We start from the raw sequence: 19,458 nt of genomic DNA on the forward strand, positions 1-19,458 counted from the left end.
TCTCTCTCTCTCTCTTTTTCTCTCGTTGGGTTTGTCACAAGATTTCGTTGATATCTCGGTATATCGATAATGCATGCTACACTGAAGAATACTTGGGTTATAAAAGCCACTCGATTCCGGCGAAACTCTACTATATCATCGCGTCGTATCCCTCGTGTATAGAAATCATACATATATATATATATATATATATATATGTATGTATAAATATGTATGTATGTATAAAAGAACTCGAGATGCCGATAAAATAATTCGAGGTAACTGATAAATTTTAATTTATTATATTTGAAAATTAATTGTGATAAATGTATCCCTTCACAATTTTATCACTTTTTCTTTTTTATAAAAATCGAAATAAAAAAAATAAATATATATATATATATACAAATAAATATATTAAAACACTGTTAATCTTCTTTTTTCCTTTTTTTTGTTTTTTTTTTGTTCAACGAATTATATCGGCCAAATTTTTCGTTTTCTATTTTAAAATTTGCACGAAGACTCGTAGATTAATCGTGTAATGCGACTTGACACTTTGCTGACCGATCTACTTTTTCTCTTTGCTATTCGTGTCTTTTTTTTATTTTTTATTTCTTTTTTTTTTTTTTTTTTTTTTTTTTTTTTTTTTTTTTTTTTAATAAACTATTCAATCAATATCTCTAGATCGACGTGACGTGTAATACTTCTTTGCAAAACTCGTCGTGTATTATTGCATACCATAGACACACACACACACACACACACATACAGATACATACAGATATGCAATAATTACTAGGTAGCTGTGGAATAACTACGGTATGCCATAATCGTGGGCGAAAAATTCTTATCAAACGAGTGTGTGCATGGGTTTAGATATAGGTCATTTAAACGCACATTACTAGATAATTAAAGTTTTCATTTTTTATTAAACTACGAAAATATGTATCACCGATTGCACGGAATAGTTTTGATTAAAAGTAACGTTCGATCGGCAAGATCGAAGATAAGCGATAGGTGGTATGAAAGAAAATTCACTGAGAGGGGAGAAAAAAAAAAGAGAGAAAGAGAAAATTAAAGAAAAGAAAAAAAAGAAAAAAAAAAAGAAGAAGAAGAATAAAAAAGATATAACAAAAATTTCGAACGACCACTTTTCAATACGATGCCCCCGGCCAACATGTACGACCTCCTTCTCGTACTCTCTCTCTCTCTCTCTCCCTCCCCCCTTCCCCCATCACGAAGCAAAAATTTTCCTTCGCTGATAGAAAGAAAAGTAGGGAGACAGAGACAGAGACAGAGACAGAGACAGAGACAGAGACAGAGACAGAGACAGAGACAGAGGGATAATCTTTCTAGGTTCTTCACAAATGGGAAAGGGAAAATAGCGAAAATAGAGAAAGAGAAAGGAGAAGAAAGGAAGGAAGAAAGGAAGGAAGAAAGATAGATAAAAAGATGGAAAGAAAGATAGAAAGAAACGGTCGATGACACGAACGAAGGAACTCGAAAGAATCGTTCCATTTTCAACGAACAATATCTTTCTTCTTTTCTCGAAATAGAAAAGCGATAGAAAGAGAGCGAATGTATGGTTCCGTGCATGTGTGTATGTATGTGTTTGTATGACTGTATATATATATATATATATATATATATATATATATATATATTTAAAAATTTTCCCGCCCATTTTCTTTTTTCCTTTTTCTATTCTCCCAGTGACTCTCGTTGGAACAACAAAACTTGGAAGAACGTCGACAAGGATAGAGTTATTTTCGTTGTAATTAAGTGAGAACGAGAGTCTCTCGTAAGAGATCTTAAGAAGAAGAAGAAGAAGAAGAAGAAGAAGAAGAAGAAGAAGAAGAAGAATTTAACAGAGTCAGTCAATTGTACGTGTATTTGTTTGTATGCATGTATGCATGTTTTACGTATGTATAGGTGTATGTCTGTGTGTATCTCAAAATAGGGAGAGAAAGGGAGAGAGAGAGAGAGAGAGAGAGAGAGAGAGAGAGAGAGAGAGAGAGAGAGAATGAGAGAGAGAGAGAGAGAGAGTGAATGAGAGAGAGAGAGAAAGAGAGAGAGAACAGACAGACAGACAGAGATAGATAGAGAAGGAAGATCGTCTAATTGGCACACCGACAGTGGGCAGTACGTTAATTGGTTAATTCGTGGCCAAGCGTATCCGATAACCGATGTCTCGCTCTGAGGAGGATCATCGAAGGATGTCGTTCGTCCTTAACTTGGCCAATTCGAGATAACTCGAAAGGATCGACTTGGATCGATCGATCGTCGTACAGGGAAAAAAGAGGAGGAAGAAAAAGAAGTGGAAGTGGAAGTGGAAGTGGAAGAGAAAGAAGAAGAAGAAGAAAAAAAAGAAGAAGAAGAAGAAGAAAAAGGGCAATCTCGAATCTTCAACGATAATCCGCACGACGATTTTACTTTTCTATGACAAATTTCTTCAATACGTGACCAAGTTCGCAGCGATGACTAGCGGACAAAGGAACAAATCTGTCGTACATCCGGAACAACGTTACGGTTATATGCCCTGCCCTTTGTACGATACAGGTGAGGATCATTTTTTAAAATCTTTGAATTTCAATGCTCTTTTTATCTTTTGCTGTTTCTTTTTTTTTTTCGTTTTACTTTTTTTTTTCGTCCTTTTCTCTCTTTCTTGTCTTTTTAATGTCGCTTAGCACGTTTTTCGAACGAGAACGTATCTGAGAATCTGTTAGTACTGTTAGTAAAAAAAGTATTTATTTATCTATTCACCTATCTATCTATCTATCTATTTATCTATCTATCTATCTATCTATTTATCTATCTATACCTTTAGATATTAGTTAATGAATTATTAATATTATATTTATATTTGAATTCAATATTTTCTTATTCCTTATAGCGTATTATTTTAATTAATTCAAAATGATTTTCTATATTAGCCGATAACCGATGCAAAATCGCTGGAAAGTGTATTTTTCTTTTAATTTTTATTTTTCTTTTTTATGTTTCGTTTTTTTTTTTTACTTTTCTTCTTCCACAATGATTCGTAATAATCGATATAATATAAATGGAACAATGTCGATTTAATTATTCGTATAGTTTCTATAACATCGTTTATCTATTTAATATTGTTCCAGCATGTTAATCTAGATATTATCTATGATATTTTAATATCTACAGAGTAGATGATAATTTGTCGATGATATTCTTATTGATTATTTACACGTTGATTATTCGGACACATTGTTGATACTTAAACATATCATTATCGATATTCTTTCAGGTTAATGTTTGATCTATCTATCAATCTATCCATCTATCCATCTATCCAACCATCCATCGATCTATCTATCTATCTATCTATCTATCTATCTATTACGATTCTCGAGTGAAAGGATATGAATGTCTAGGACTTAAACTGCGTAGAAGAAACGAGTTTTTCGTAATGCTAATATGATTCACGTCTTGCACATAAATTGATTTAATAGATCACATATTATCACGTTTAACTTCGTATATTCGTATTAACGGGAATATTTGTATATCATTTAAAAAAATCGATCACCAAGAGAAATATTAGAATATTAAACGATAGCATTCGAAATTGTATATAGTCATTAAATACCGTCGTAGATATTACACGAATCGATTATATTATCGTTAATTTACATACTCATTTACGATCATTAATCGTTCAAATGTTTCTTTCTAATTTTCTTTTTTTTTTTTCACTTCTAACCTTATCGCTCTCAATTCTATCGTCCAAATTTATTCCATCGTTGATGCTTTTTTTTTTTTTTTATTTATATATATAAAATCAAAGAGAATCCACAAGGTCGATAATAAGATCGAGAATAATAATTTAATTCGATCGAATTCATTTTTATATATTAATTTCGATCGTCTTACGAAACAAGTGGAAAAAGATAATCATCCGTACAATTATTGATTCGTACTACTTGGATTCTCAGGTAACACACACACACACACACACACATATACACACATGTACAAATGTAATAGCGAAGTATAAAAAATCGATAGTTCTTGGTAACAGGAAAAGTAATGGTCAATGCTGACCTTTAAGTAAACATAGAGAGCACGTTCATTTCGTATCGAGGAAATAGGAAATATTGACGGAAAAAGAGAGACAGATAGTTATAGAGTGCGATAAAGAGAGAGAGAGAGAAAGAGAGAAATAAAAAAAAAAGAAAATAAAACAAATTCGAATTTTTCATAACGTGGATATTCTAAGCGTGTAATTGTAAGATAATGTTAATTAAAACGAAATAGAAATGTAATTAACAGGATGGAACGTATGCTTAATTGATGAATTACGTTAGAAGGTCAACTGCAAGTAGTTGCATATATATATATCTCGAATTATAATGTTCTCGAATTCAAAAAATTCATCTTTATTCCGTGAACTACGATAAAATGGACTGATACGCTAAATTTTTATTATATATAAATTTTTCTTTTCAATAAACTTTTTTCGAAATCCAACAATATAATTGTACGGATATAAAGATGATTATTTAAAAATAAAAATTATCAATTTAACTGTTATATTTTATTATTTCATAAGAATATTATTTTTATTTCTATTTGAAAAAAAAAATGCGTTATCAAAATTTAATAGAAAAAATTTAAGATATCCTATATATCTTATTCAATTTATAAAAATGTACATACATACATGTATATATATATATATATATATATATATATATATATGTATGTATTTATCTCTATTGTAACGATAAAAAAAATATTTTTTTATAAACTTAATGAATTCATTAGAATAATTGTACGAATGTTATTTATATCTCCATATATCCCCATATATATATATATATATGTATTTATAAATACGAATATTTCGTAAACGAAAATAAATGAAAACTCATTTTCTTTCGAAATACAAGATAAATTAAAGATTACAACTTATTTCCGATAATTATAAGAATATACATATATACATATATATATGTATATATACTGACAAATGACTGTATAGCTAAATGCCGCGCCCTATGAACGCGATGAATGCAGATAACGTGAACGTATGCACAATACATACATATATATATATATATATATATATATATATATATGTATGTATATATATCGTATAACATATGTGCGGCAAGAAATCGATGAGCACTTGAACTTCATCAAACTTTAACTATGCCATTTACATTACATGATATTGTTCGCATCGTATACTATATAATTTTTACTTTTGTTTGGTGGTATGTTTTAGTTTTCTTTTTTTCTTTTTCTTCTTTCTTTTTATTTTATTTTATTTTATTTTTTTATTAACATATATGTGGGCATGTGTGTGTGTATATATATATATATATACATATATATACAAATATATATATACGGGCACTGGATATGAAATATTAAATCTGCGATTAGGTTCGTTTGAAAGTATTTATTCTCTTTTTTCATTTCCTTTTTTTTCTTTTTTTTAAATATTAAGACATTTCACGCTCGTCAATCGTGTTTATCCGGAAATAGCTGGATCAATTAATGTTTACATTTAATTAAGTAATCATTTAATTTAAAATGTTACATCAAAAAGCTCAACTTGGTAAACAGTTATGAAAATCATCTCAGAATGATTTATTTCGTGACATTGACAGTTCATCAAACATCCGGATAATACATTGAAAGATATATATATATATATATATATATATATATATATACATATATATACACATGTCTGTCTTTTAGCATCCTCGAAAAAGTAGCTATTAATATCTTGATAACTATAGTATATAAGTAGCTTGCCAAGATTAAATTCTCAGGGTGAACAGTCCCATAAGATACGTTCGAACCGTTAAAACGTAAGTTTCACGCTTGTCGCCTTTGTCGAAACAATTTTCTCTATTATCTTTCATTTGAATCGAATCGTTACGAGATTCCCGTGAAAAATTCGATCTCCTTGATTGCAAATTGCATATTACACACGTAGTACGTCCTGCATTAAGTGTTATCTAGTGAACGTTCGATTAATAAAATCATACAAATAGAAGAACGAAGGAAGAAAAATAAAAACAACAGGTAAATATGAAACGCGTGAACGAAAAAATTGGAAATTGGAAAAAAAAATAAAAACAAGAAAAAAGAAATACGGAAAGCGAACGAAAATATGTTTTTATATTCGAACAAATTCTTTTTTTATTTATTTTTTTATTTATTGTTTTTTTTTCTCTTCTTCAACGAAAAAAAGAAAAAAAAAAAAAAGAAAAAAAAAAAAAAAAAAAAAAGCAACAAACATTCGATCGTTTCTGGAATTTTCTTCGAGACGAACGAAAAGAATGGAGAGAAAAAAAAAGAAAAACGAGAGAAAGAAGAAAATCTGCGTTGTCGTCTTTTTCTTTTTTTCTTTTTCTTTTGTTTTTTGAGAATACAGTCCATTTATTTTTGGAATGTATCGTATATTTATGTATGTGTGTACGTAAAAGCAATGCGATAGTCTCATATTTCACGTAACTTCGATGATATAGGAAATAGAAAAAAAAAAAAAAAAAAATAAAATAAATAAAAAGAAAATGGAAAAAGAGATGGAAAACTAAAGATAGAGAGAAAAAGAAAGAGAGAGAAAGAGAGAGAAAAAGAGAGAGATCGTAACGCGATCGTAAATAAATCCAAAAGAGACATTCAATTCAATATCCAAGATGTAAACTGCTCGATGTGTGTTTCTCGTTTGAATTCGAAGAGTTTGCCAAATCTTAGTAGCAAAAGCCATAAATTCTTCCAAGTAATAGTACCATCCTGACGAGAGAAAAGAATGGCCGATTGTTTTGTCCGCGTACCTCCCTCCATTTTCCTTTCCCTCACCCTCACCCTCATCCTCATCCCCATCCCTCTTCTCTCTCTCTCTCTCTCTCTCTATCTCTCTCTTTCTTTCTTTCTTTCTGTCTACCTTTCGGTCGTCAATGTTTTACGAAGCGTAAACTTCAAGTAAAAATGTTCCTCCGTTCACAAGTCAGTGCCAAAATTCGTGCGTCAGGAGTGACTTTTGGCAAGCCACTAGAGGACAGAGACAGAGACGGGCCTCCGATCTTGATCTCGAGCATAGAAAAAGATGAAAGATAAATCGTTCGTTTAATTAATTTATTTATTTATTCTTTTTTTCTTCTTCTTCTTCTTCTTCTTCTTTACCTCGTCGTCGAGTAAGATAAAAAATGCCGAAGAATGTTTCAAGGACAATTCTGAAACCATTAGAATCGTTCGATTAACATTGCGACTTGCCTAGGAGAAAAGATTGCACATTTCTTTTTTTTTTTCTTTTTCTTTTTTTTTTAAATACGCACATCCGCGTAAAAACAAAGAGAGAGAGAGAGAGAGAGAGAGAGAAAAAGCATAGAAAAAAAAATTGCAAGAAAAGAAAAAGTCACAATATTTCCAATTACATACGTGCATATGTAGTTTGGATAAAAAAAGAGGAGAGAAAAAGCAAAAGAAAAATAATTATAACGTCGATAAAATTATAAATATAGTTGTTGCATTGCCGTGTCATATCGATCGATAACAAAACCGGATATTGATGGTAGGTTGAAAAGAGAAACGATCGAACGAATCAAACGAACGGACGACAAAAAAAAAGAAAAGAAAAAAATTAAAAAAATAAAAAGAAGAAAAGAAAAGAGAAGAAAGAAAAAAAGAAATAAAATAAAATAATCTAAAAGGAAAACGAATTAGATCGAACGATTAAAGCGTGAATTGAGATATTCTCATGCTTATTACGATGTTTCATATTAAAAGAGCCATTTAAAGAGCGCCACATATCTACAGCCCTGGTTAAGCGTCGCGACGCCTCACGTACGTTCTGGCAGTGAGGGGGTGCCACTCGTGCGGAATAGCGTGATCCTAGAGAATCGCTCGGTCCCTCCCTACCTCCCAACCGCCCGCGTCCTCTTTTATTTTCACTTAATCATCCATCAAGTTCAAGAATTTTCTATTTCTTCCTATTCGCGTCCTGTTAGTCGCAAGTATTCGTTCGCATAAGAGATGGCTAAGGAAAACTTCAGGGCCGTAATCCGTATCACTTCGATCGTAAAGATCGAAGAAAAGTGACGAGGATTTATCACCCGTTTCTTTTTCTTTTTTCTTTTTCTTTTTCCTTTTCTCTTTCTCTCTTTATCTCTCTCTCTCTCTCTCTTTCTCTCTCTCTCTCTCTCTTTCTTTCTTTCTTTGTTTTCTCCTTCGTTGGATTGGATAACAAAGTGACCTTCTACGGGAACCCAGGAAGAAACCTTGACGATCTACCTAGAGCGAGACCAACTGGTGCATCACATAACTCACAGTGAATATTTCAATATAGTATCGATCTACCGGTGTGTCGAACACGTGCTACGTGAGTGTCCGTATACATATCTGTCTCTAAAGAAATAAAAACAGACCAGTTTGTGTTCTTTTTTCCAATCTGTGGTGTACGTACATACATACATGCGTCATGGAATGAAAACGTTTTCTTCTTTTTTCTTATATTTTCTTCTTCTTTTCTTTTCTTTTTTTTACCCTCTTTTCATTTCTTCTTCTTGTTTCTTTTTTCTTTTCACTTCTTCTTCTTCTTCTTCTTCTTCTTCTTTCTTTATTCCCTGGTGTATCCCTGTCGTGTATATTACTCCACTTGTCTTTTCCTATACGCGTAACTAAAAGCTATATCTCTGACGTCCTATCATAAAACGTGGCCAAGTGTCCTAGTGTCTTACATGTCAGGAATAACTTGAAAACAAAACAAACAAGGGAATAACAAATAAACGAACGAACGAACGAACGAACGAACGAACGAACGAACAAACAAACAAATAAACATATAAACAAATGAACACATGGGATAAACAAGAAAAGCAAGATTTAATTCTAATTAACGACCTATGATATATATTTAATATCGTATCTCTCTCTCTCTCTCTCTCTCTTTCTCTCTCTCTCTCTTTCTATATATATATATATACATATATACACTTTTATATGCTTATTACTCACAATAAATCTTGCCTTACGCCATTTTTAAAATTTTTTGTCGTCGATCCTCAACCTTTGCCAAAACACTTTTCGCACAACTCAAGAGAGGGATAGAGAGGTAGAAAGAGAGAGAGAAAGAGAGAGAGAGAGAGCGAGGGGAGAGAAGGGGAAGAGAGGGAGATAGAGACAAATAGACAGACAGACAGAGAGGAAGAGGAAGAAAGAGAGAGCAAGGAGAGTGAAGAAGTTGAACAATGTATGGCAGCGATAGGAATACCTTTAGCTCTCCACCTTATCAATTGTCAGAGTTCCTCGTTGATTAATTTAAAAGTCAGAGGAAAACTATTCGGAGGTCTGACGTATACTAGCAATAGTAATAGTAATAGTAGTGATAGTAGTAGTGATAGTAGTAGTAGTAGTAGCAGTAGTAGTAGTAGTAATAGTGGTGATGGTAATGGTAGTAGTTTCCTGGACGTTCGATTTATAATCCAGAATGAGATTCAACGAGTGTACGTGACACCTTTGTTCGAAGAAAAACAGGTACAGGAGGAATTTGCGATTCCGATCTAAGTAATCGCAATGACCTAGATGTCAATTTATCTATGTTACGTACTTGATCATAGAACCTGTACTGGATTGATCTTCTCTGTCCTTGGAAAATATTCCTGCCGTTCTAAATTTACGCGATTAAAAGGATAGGAGGGAAGGGAAGAAAAAAAAAAAAAAGAACAGAAAAAGAAAAAAGGAAGGAAACCATAGTACAATTTTGCATATGTTCTTTTCTTTTTTTGTGTCTATTTCAATTGCAAATTCTTTACTTTTCTTTTCTTTTTTTTTGTAAGGATCGTTAATCAGCGAATTAGAACTAACGCGCAACGGGATAATGGAATCGTGGGAGGATAATGAGATCAAACGATTAGCCAACAGGTTGATAAAGAATCCTACGTTAAAGCCAAATGATTCAGAAACTGGCGATGATCGTGGTGGGCGAAAACGTTCTCGCCCGAGTGAACGTAGCATAACCGTTTTGAATTTGGCTCGTTGAAGGAAAGAAGGAAGGGCGAGGGAGAAGAGTTTACGTTCGATCTGGCAGTATCGAGTCGACAGTCCAATCGTGCGCGAACTGGCTAGATTTCTAGTTCTCCTTTCTCACCGTTCACTCACCGAGGTCAAGGTTCAATAGAGACGAAAAGTATACGGTCGATGAACGCGTAAATACTTTCGATAGTTTGTATCTGTTCGACTACACGGCATCTCATTCTCTCTCTCTCTCTCTCTCTCTCTCTCTTTTTCTCTTTCTCTCTGTCTGTCTTAATTTCTCTCTTTCCATCCTTCCCTCCTTACTTCATCTCTTACGTTGCATAGATCAAAACGTAACTTCAGAGTAAATCAAAATAATTTGAAAAACGAAAGTTATTAATTAGTACGAAAAACCGAAAGAGTCGTATTAAGTTAAATTATCGTCAATAGGGAGACTCCACTCCCTGGGTATAAAATATAAGGAATGATTATTCCAAGATCTTTGCAAATTACGATCGATAAAGAATGAGAGAGTTAACGGGGATTAACGGTGCGCGATAGATCGCGCATCAAACACGTTCCATTATGTACATACATTGCACACACGGGGCAAACGAAATGATTTGGTATTAAGAGAAAAGGCATTGTCGTGTGTTAAACTGCACTATCGAAACGAAAATTAATAAATAACAAAAAAACAAATAAATAAACAAATAAAACATCAACAACAACAACAACAACAACAACAACAACAACAATAATAATAATAATAATAATAAAAACAACAATAACAACAACGACGAGTTCAAGTATCATCATCGTCATTGCTTTTGCGTTGCTTTCTATCAAGTTTATATGTCATCGATTACCTAACCAATCTAGCCGAGGAAGAAAAAATTTTGATCAGCATCAATCATGAATCTTATGTTCCGCAAGAACTTCGGCGTGGAGAGGGGTGCCGGTGGTGGTTTAACGGGAACCGGAGGTGGCGTGGGAGGAGGATTGGGAGAGAGCAAACTCGGTGGGACGTACGGAGGAAGTGGTAGAGGAGGAGGAGGAGGAGGTGGAGGAGTTTATGGTGGTGGAACGTGCTTGGGTCTTGGAAACCGTTACGGTATAACAAGAGTTCCTGGTCAATCAGTGATACCAGGACGTGGACCGATAAGACGTAGCAAGGAATTTGGCTACTTTCCGTCGATGGGCGATCACGAGCATCAGAGTTTCGGGTATCGAACTCATCTCTTCCTATCGCCGCCCACAGGTGGACCGCTCGGTGCACCACTCGATCCCGATGCCGGCGAACGACTGGGGCCGTCGCCCCGCCGTAACTCTGGGCCGCATGTTATCAAGTGGGGAGGTGGTGGGGCTAACTCCGGTACAGCGCAAGGCCCAGCCTCGGCCAATCAGATCAAAAGGAAGCAGAATCAGCAATCGAAGGAGCCGTCCGAGCCGCCAACGCCAACTGCCTCTAGACAGGTATCACGCTTTATTACATCGATTTCGAGTCTTTCAATTTTAACAGGCAAATATATCCTTACCGAGTCGCTCAAAACACCCTTTACGATCGAATACCCAGCAAACGTCTACTTTAATCCTATCTCCAATATACCTCAATATTTCTCGAATTCCATTCGCGTATAACATACTATGTTTATTTTTATCGAACAGACTTCGTTACATAATCTCTACAATTTTCCGTCCCACCTTAACGTTTACTTCCATCGCGATACGCGATTAGGTGTCCGGTTAATTCACGTGTTTCACTAGAACGATAGTTTATAACACACGTAAAGACGCAATGAAAATGTATGAGATGTTTAAAGACTCCGTTGTAACATCTCACGCGATATCTTCATAAAACTCGCAAAAACCCTCTAATGCCGGCAAACTAATGCATGACGATATTTCATCACAAATCGCGGTTTCGTGCCGACCGTAGCGTTTCGGGTGTTAATGCACGCGTCATGCTAATTTTGAATATATTACTGCGTACATACGCATATATATATATATATATATATATATATATATATATATTTAAAAATATGCCATATCATTACGGTTAAATTTGCAAATGCGTGCACTTAAACTAATTCTCAACTTTAGAAATCGAATTCTTATTATGCGTGACATTGTTATAACTCGTAGAATATGATTCATGACTGCACCAGAATAATTATACCGCATTATGAATCACAAAAGGACAGGGCCAAATCAGACAAAAGGAGAATGGTCACGTTAACAATACCGTTATGAAATTTTAAAGGTACAGGTAACGAATAGGTACTAGTTCTAAACTCATAAAAAAAAAAGAAAAAAAAAAAAAAAGAAAACACTTTTTACATTTCTCATACTTGGTATCTCTGAAATAAATTGTAATAAAAATTTGCGTATAATTATATATACATATATATCTTGTAAGGCGAAAAGTTGAATAAAAATTATACTTAATCGTATATAAAAATTATATTTATACATATGGCGAAAAAAAATAAGTTACGGGATCGAAAGGTTTCCATTAAAATTCTTTTTACGAATCATATTACGTGAATGAAAATATTTTAATTATTTCAAAGACACCCTCTATACAGGACATTCGTCAAAGACGTCCTAATCTTCATTCTAAATTCTTATCTTACGTTGGGCAAAACGATTGGTTGCTTTCATTTCGTTTCGTTTCGTTTCGTTTCGTTTCGTTTCGAAACGAACAAATCACGTGAAACGGAATGTGGAAGGTGCATTACGACCCGTCGTCGGTTTAAGAGGATAATTTTACAAGGACGAGAAAAGTTATAGAGAGGAAACGGCGAATACCTTAACGTGTACCGTGCAATGTAGCATAAAGTTACACCTACACAAGATCGAACGGCACGCAAAGTCCCTATCTTATTGCACGCCATAGTGGATCTTTGCGACGTGCAGTAAATTTCGAGACGAGACTTCGTGTTAGACCATGCAAAATCTTTTCACATTTTCTACGATTATCTTTCTACGTGTCATTTCAATTTGATCCTTTATCGTTTAACGACGATGTACAATATTTCTTGATAATTTTTCATTTTTATATATTATGCATATATTTATATATATATATATATATATATATATATATATATATATATATATATATATACAGACACACATACACACACACGTACGTCATGTCTAAACAAAACAGAACAAAAAAATACTCTACGAATATCAATAATATCAATCGTTTGTCAAGGCCAATTAAATAATTTATCTCTTACGAAATCGTAGAAAAGTTATGCGTGTATATAAAGAAAAACAAAAAAAAAAGAAAGAAGATAATTTATCCTACATTCGTGTGACATACAAATAATAATAATAATAATAATAATAATAATAATAATAATAATAATAATAATAATAATATCAATAATAATAATAATAAAACGGAGTATCGATCGGATAATGGAGACATTTCAGTTTTACGAGTCAATCGATAATATACAGATGTATATGTATGTGTGTGTGTATAATGAGATCGACTATGAGAAATTCCTTTGGTCAGGATCACGCGCCGTTAAATCGTAAGTCATAAGAATAAATAATAAAAAGTATAATTAAAAGTATTAAATCGAAATTTACATAAATACGTTAGTTCTTCGCTTATTTTTTTTTTATTTCTTTTTTTTTTCTTTTTTTTTTTTTTTTTTAACGATTTCTTCAACGTCCTAAACAGGTTCGGAGAAAGAGAATTGACTGGCTCAAATCAATCGCACAAAATTTCTTACGATCGATATAAAACTCGAATACCAGGAATGATCCATCAGATGAAGAGAGAGAGAGAGAGAAAGAGAAAGACATATACATATATACATATAAATACTAGAGAACGTGTATATTCAGTCGTAGCAGTCATTGACCGAATTTATACATAGTAATAGCATAATAATAATAGTATTAGAGTAACACTAGTAATAGTAGTAGCAACACATAAAAAGATCTTTAAGATTACTAACAATTCGTCCTTTTCTTTTCTTCTCCCTTTCGTTCTAAAAAAAAAATCATATAGAAAAAGAGGAAGTTGTGTTATATCGACAATTCGTTAAAACAAAAATGATCTAACGGTACGATTAATAATAAAATTCAGGAAGTCGATTGAAAAATATTTTTGATCGATATTTTCAGGTGTCCTTTAGCGGCAATAGATCTTCCGGTACCTATACACCCCTCGTTGTATCCGGTAATAGTCCACCACGTGGTGAACCGATCTCCCTGGCAACATTGGATCGAGACTGTTTCATTATACCACTTGCGTCATTGGAAAGATTTTTACCAGCTGGCGTACCGGTAGGTTCATCCCTTTTTTATAATCAAATATTATCTTCAATATTGAAAATATTTCTGATATTCAACAATAACAATAACAATGGACAACGACAAGGACGATGACGACAACGACAACGACAACAGAAAAGAAATTCTTCAAACAAAATCAAACGAGTTCAATGTAGCACCCTTTGCTTTAACTTTTTGGATTAACCCAATTTTGAACTCGATTTTTATTTTTTTCATCCGAGTTATCGTTGATCATTCGAATTGCATTTTAATATAAAACAAAGAGATAATTATTGATTTATTTTCTCTTTTTCTCTCTCTCTCTCCCTCTCTTTCTGTATTCTTCGTTGCGGTAACGATGGTAAACAAACAATTAAAAATAATAACTAAAATCGAGAGATATGCCAAAGAAAACAAATGATTATTATTGTTGTAATCTAAGAAGGGGATGTGCGAGAAATATGTACGTACGTAATCTTGGAAGTTCTTTTTTTTCTTTTTTTTTTTTTTTTCTACGAGAATACGTATTGTCAACTATACTTGTGACATATATGTGTAGGCGTTGAAAGGGTTAAAGAAAATTCTCGTTTCAAGGTTGAAAGTTGGACCGTCTAAAATCAGAGTATGTAGGTAAATTACTTGCACGTCCGAAACGAGCGAGTGTACACCTGTTAAAACTGGAATGCTCAAGTTTGTAACTAGAGAGAGAGAGAGAGAGAGAGAGAGAGATTGAGAGAGAGAAAGAAAGATGAATCCACGCGCACATCAACCTTGTACGTACGAACGTCTTGGACTTAAAAATAGATGAAACTAAGTACTCGTGGCGATTCGAGCACAATAAAATTGAATCACCTTCGAGTTTTAACTAACAACGTAGGTATAATTTTATTGCGTAATGGACCAATCCAGAAATAATCTCGAAAGATATTATTTCCCATTTTTATTATATTGAAATATTTTCATTATACACACACACACACATATATATATATTTTTTTGTTTTGTAATAAATGTTGGACCATTCATTTTGTTGATTAAAGAGCGCACCAATAGCGGACAAGAAAAGATCGGGCAGCCCGCTGTCGATTCTCGAGGTCGAGGACCCAAAGCAATGTGTTCTTGTCCATTTCATGACACCGTTGGAACCTTTGGATCCATTGGTAGAGTCTCCTGTTTCACGGCCTCTCGTTTTGCAACGCGATACCGCCGCGGAACTCGTCGCTGAAATAGCACCTTCCGCCTCCCAAAGTATTTTACTCACAAACATGGAAAAGAACGGTTAGTGGGTTTAAAAAAAAAAAGAAAAAAAAAAGAAAGAAAGAAAAAACCATCTGCATGTACTTGCTTAGATCATCCCTTTAGAGTATTCCTACACTTTAATAAGTAGAATTTAACAGAACAAAACCAAAAAAAATATTCGAACAAATGGTAATAAAGTCTTATTCACCATAATCGTTTATTACAACTTATTAGATTTAATATATATATATATATATATATATATATATATATATGTATATTTTATAATATATTATAATGCTTTAGAATAATTTAATATTAATGTCAAGTAATGAAATTAAAAAAATTAATATTATACAGTATTACATTTTTTTTGTAATACTAATAATAATAAAATTTATAATAATATAATAAATATGTATATATTATACACAATATTGTATACAATATATATATATATATATGTATGTGTATATATAATATATAATATATATATATATAAATATATATACACACATAACTGTCAAACTTTGAAAATATATGTAACTTAGAAAACGTCGTATAAAAGAAGAATGAAGAAAAAGAAAAAAAAAAGGGAGAAAAAGAATTTCTTCGCCAATGTCCGCAATATATTACTTACTCAGCCGAAATTAATAGAACATACCGTTATTGCGAAACACGCTATATATATATATATATATATATCCGATAAGATGAAAACGATCTAAGCAAGTTATCTTCTAGCGTATAACGAGATAACATTAAAGTTTATTTTCTTTGACTATTACAGCGGATTTCCCGTTCATAACGTACTATCTAATAAATAAGCAGAACACGGATCCCCTCGATTTTTACAACGAAGTTCAATGTGCGGCCTTGAGGAAGTTCGATCCGCGTGACCTCAGATACGCGGCCAGCCATACTTTGGATCTGTTCAACGAAGTAGCGACGATAGCAAGACCACCGTTGGAACCACCCGGTGGGAGACCACCTATTCCGTCCACCGGCTACATAGTCTCGATCTTCAAAGTGTTCGAGGGTGACGACGGTCTCAAGTTTGAACAAAATTGGCTTTATTGGAGTGGTACTACAAATAGGATGACTTTTTTTTTATTTTTTCTTTCTTTTTCTTTCCTCTTCTTTTTCTTCTCTCTCTCTCTCTCTCTTTTAAATATTTCTTTTTCTTTTCCTTAATCTATGGTATATTTTTCTTTATCTTTTCTTTTCTTTTTTTTTTTTTTTTAACAATTTACTGCTTGCAGGTGCCCGAATGATGTATCGATATCTACCAAAATCGGTCGGCCTAAGGCGTATAACCCTTCACAAGTCGATGTCGCAGGGTGACAAGATGTATCTACTAATCTGCGAATGTTCACAACTGCAAGACAATCTATCCGCAGCGGCGATATTGCTGCCGGCATTGCGCGCCCGATTATGCGGATACATCGGCCTTTACAGGCCCTCCGTATGCTTCTGATTTCCTCAGAAATGCTCGACGTTGTATATCGTACGCAGGGACGTGACTAGGTGAGATTAAAAAAAAAAAAAGAAAAAGAAAAGAAAAAAAAAAGAAAGGAAGAAAAAAGAACATAAAAAAAACACAAAAATCAAAAATAAAAAAGGAAGAAAGAAAATTATCGATGGATTATCGGTTTATAGGCTCTGCGTATAAAATAAGAACGATCGAATATTTCGATAAACTTGAATCTCTCTCTCTCTCTCTCTCTCTATCTATCTATCTCTATTTCTATTTCTATTTCTATCTATATTTTTCTATTTGTCTATCTCTTTTTCTCTGATAGATCTTTATCAATTTTGTCTAAAATATTGCTATGATGTTATCGAAGTTATACGAAGCTATCTCTCGGTAGTATCTTTATATGCTAAATAAAAACATATACAAGCGTTCATCGTCGGTATATTTCACAATTTTTCTAGGATACTAAAAATTCTTTTCTTTTTTTTTTTTTTTCTTTTTTTTTTGCTAGAAACTTATCCGATTTTTCAAAAATCGTTCGAGAGAATGTAGAGATGAGATCCATAGTTGAAGATATTTCTTATAAAAAAAATCGTCTTTGTCGCACCGTCGGGTAAATCGAATGAAAAAGAAACAGAGAGACAGAGAGAGAGAGAGAGAGAGAGAGAGAGAGAGAGAGAGAAAGAGAGAGAGAGAGAGAGAGAGAGAGAAAAGAATGTAACATTGAAAAAGATTTTTCGATGCGCTAAAAAAAGAAAAAAAAGGTGGAAGGAAAAAAGAAAAAAGAAAAGGAAGAAAAAAGGCGTAGAAAATCAATACTTCGCACGTATTCGCTTCGGACGAAATTTGAGGTAAAAAAAAAAAAAAAAAAAAAAAAAAAAGAAAGAAAAAAAAATCTCAATCTCTATCGTCTGCGCTCGCCTAGTTTTACGCCAACTGGCCATTTGTATTTTTCGATTTTATAACATGATCATAGAGAGCAATATCATTAATCGGCTGATTCGCGTTCGTCTCGTCGAACTACAAGCTGATTATCTTGAACGCATATACGTATATATATATATATATATATATATATATATATATAATTGACAATTATACGGGGGAAATAAAAAAAAAGGAAGAAAGGAAGAAAGAAAGGAAGGAAAGGAAGATGGAGAAAAATGAAAAAAAAAAAAAGAAAAAAAAAGAAAGGAACACTTTTATTACTACCGATTTAACACGCTAATATTAACATATCATACTCGATAAACTGTGATACTCGAACGGGCAACGGGATATATCACAATAAACGATAGGCGTAGAGAATCTCTTCTTTTCGAATTTATCTTCGGAAAAAGAAAAAAAAGAAAGAAAGAAAAAGAAATGAAGAAAAAGAAAAAAGAAATCGCGCTAATAAAACATGACACTAATAGACGTGCGCATTAGACATCACGTAGGAAAGCTCGAACGAAAATTTAGATATAAATCGTGAGCATTTTTAGAAGAACACCGATATTTAATTAATTAACATTAAATATTCGGCTTTATATACATTATTATCATTATGATCGAGATAATAAAGTATACTCGAGGATCCTGGGGGATTATGATCGACAAAATGGCGCGCCACAACGCCATTACACTATTGACGGTCATATATCCAAGCGAAATTTAAATAATTCCTTCCTCGTACTTCGAATCATAACACGCCTGTCTCTTATCGCTCAACAAAAATAAAAATCAATAAATATATAAATAAATAAATAAATAAATAAATAAATAAATAAATAAATAAATAAATAAATAAACGAGGTGGGAAGCTTTTAAAGAGAACATTTTTTTAGGGGCGTACCTACTTACGTAGTCTTTTTAGACGAAATAAAAGTAGTCGTAAGTCGGCATTGTAGTACAAAAGATTTTAAAAGAAAAGAAAAAAAAAAAAAAAAAAATAAAAATAACGTATAGTCAATATACGCTTGTTGCATACTGACAATAGCTAGGACGAGTTGCGCAGGCGCGGTTCGTCAAACATTATCTTAGATTTTTATTAAGGCTCCGATTTAAGGATAGAGTGGGGAAGGGGGATGATGATGATGATGATGATGATGATGATGGGAGGAGCGGGGAAGAAAGAAAAACTACAACCACGGAGAAATAAAAAAAAAAAAAAAAGAAAAAAAGAAAGAAAAGAGTGCGGAGAAAATATGCGGAACAAGAACAAGCCCCTTAACTTTTAAGGTTAAAATTTGACTTTACTGTGATCATATGCGTCGTTTAGTCGTTCATCGGCACGATTAACGCACTTCGAGATCAAGATAATTCTCATACTCGATCCATTCGTGTCGATGAAATATCGACAGTAAGAGAAGAAATTGGAGAAATAACGTTGTAATTCGGGTTTCCTCTCGGCTGCACGATTTTGTTAATAAAAAAAAAAATAAAAAAAAAAAAAACTAGAATGGGGAAAAAAA

At 32.9% G+C, this 19,458-nt stretch overlaps 1 protein-coding gene across 4 annotated transcripts; it reads left to right on the top strand.

Moving 5' to 3' along the window:
* Positions 1-2,053: 2,053 nt before the first annotated feature.
* On the top strand, positions 2,054-17,715 carry LOC118446275 (uncharacterized). Of its 4 annotated transcripts, none has more exons than XM_085660028.1 (6): positions 2,054-2,538; positions 11,246-11,460; positions 14,140-14,301; positions 15,330-15,567; positions 16,319-16,612; positions 16,791-17,715. In XM_085660028.1, the coding sequence occupies exons 1-6, from the start codon at positions 2,457-2,459 to the stop codon at positions 17,003-17,005; spliced, it is 1,206 nt and encodes a 401-aa protein (XP_085516154.1). In that variant the 5' UTR covers positions 2,054-2,456; the 3' UTR covers positions 17,006-17,715. The 4 variants fall into 4 exon arrangements, with proteins under 4 accessions (XP_085516154.1, XP_035732644.2, XP_085516152.1 ...); XM_035876751.2 differs by lacking the exon at positions 2,054-2,538 and adding an exon at positions 9,078-9,504 and having other exon boundaries at positions 10,921-11,460; XM_085660026.1 differs by lacking the exons at positions 2,054-2,538; positions 14,140-14,301 and adding an exon at positions 9,078-9,504 and having other exon boundaries at positions 10,921-11,460.
* Positions 17,716-19,458: the final 1,743 nt, after the last annotated feature.

This window comes from Vespa mandarinia, chromosome 10, assembly GCF_050613455.1.
Source record: "Vespa mandarinia isolate Hongniang chromosome 10, ASM5061345v1, whole genome shotgun sequence".
Taxonomy (NCBI): Eukaryota; Metazoa; Arthropoda; class Insecta; order Hymenoptera; family Vespidae; genus Vespa; species Vespa mandarinia.

Coding starts and splice junctions, on each gene's coding strand:
- LOC118446275 (XM_035876751.2), top strand. CDS start 9,223: ATGGCAGCGATAGGAATACCTTTAGCTCTCCACCTTATCAATTGTCAG. Junction 11,461..14,139: donor CGCCAACTGCCTCTAGACAG/GTATCACGCTTT, acceptor CGATATTTTCAG/GTGTCCTTTAGCGGCAATAG. Junction 15,568..16,318: donor CACAAACATGGAAAAGAACG/GTTAGTGGGTTT, acceptor TGACTATTACAG/CGGATTTCCCGTTCATAACG.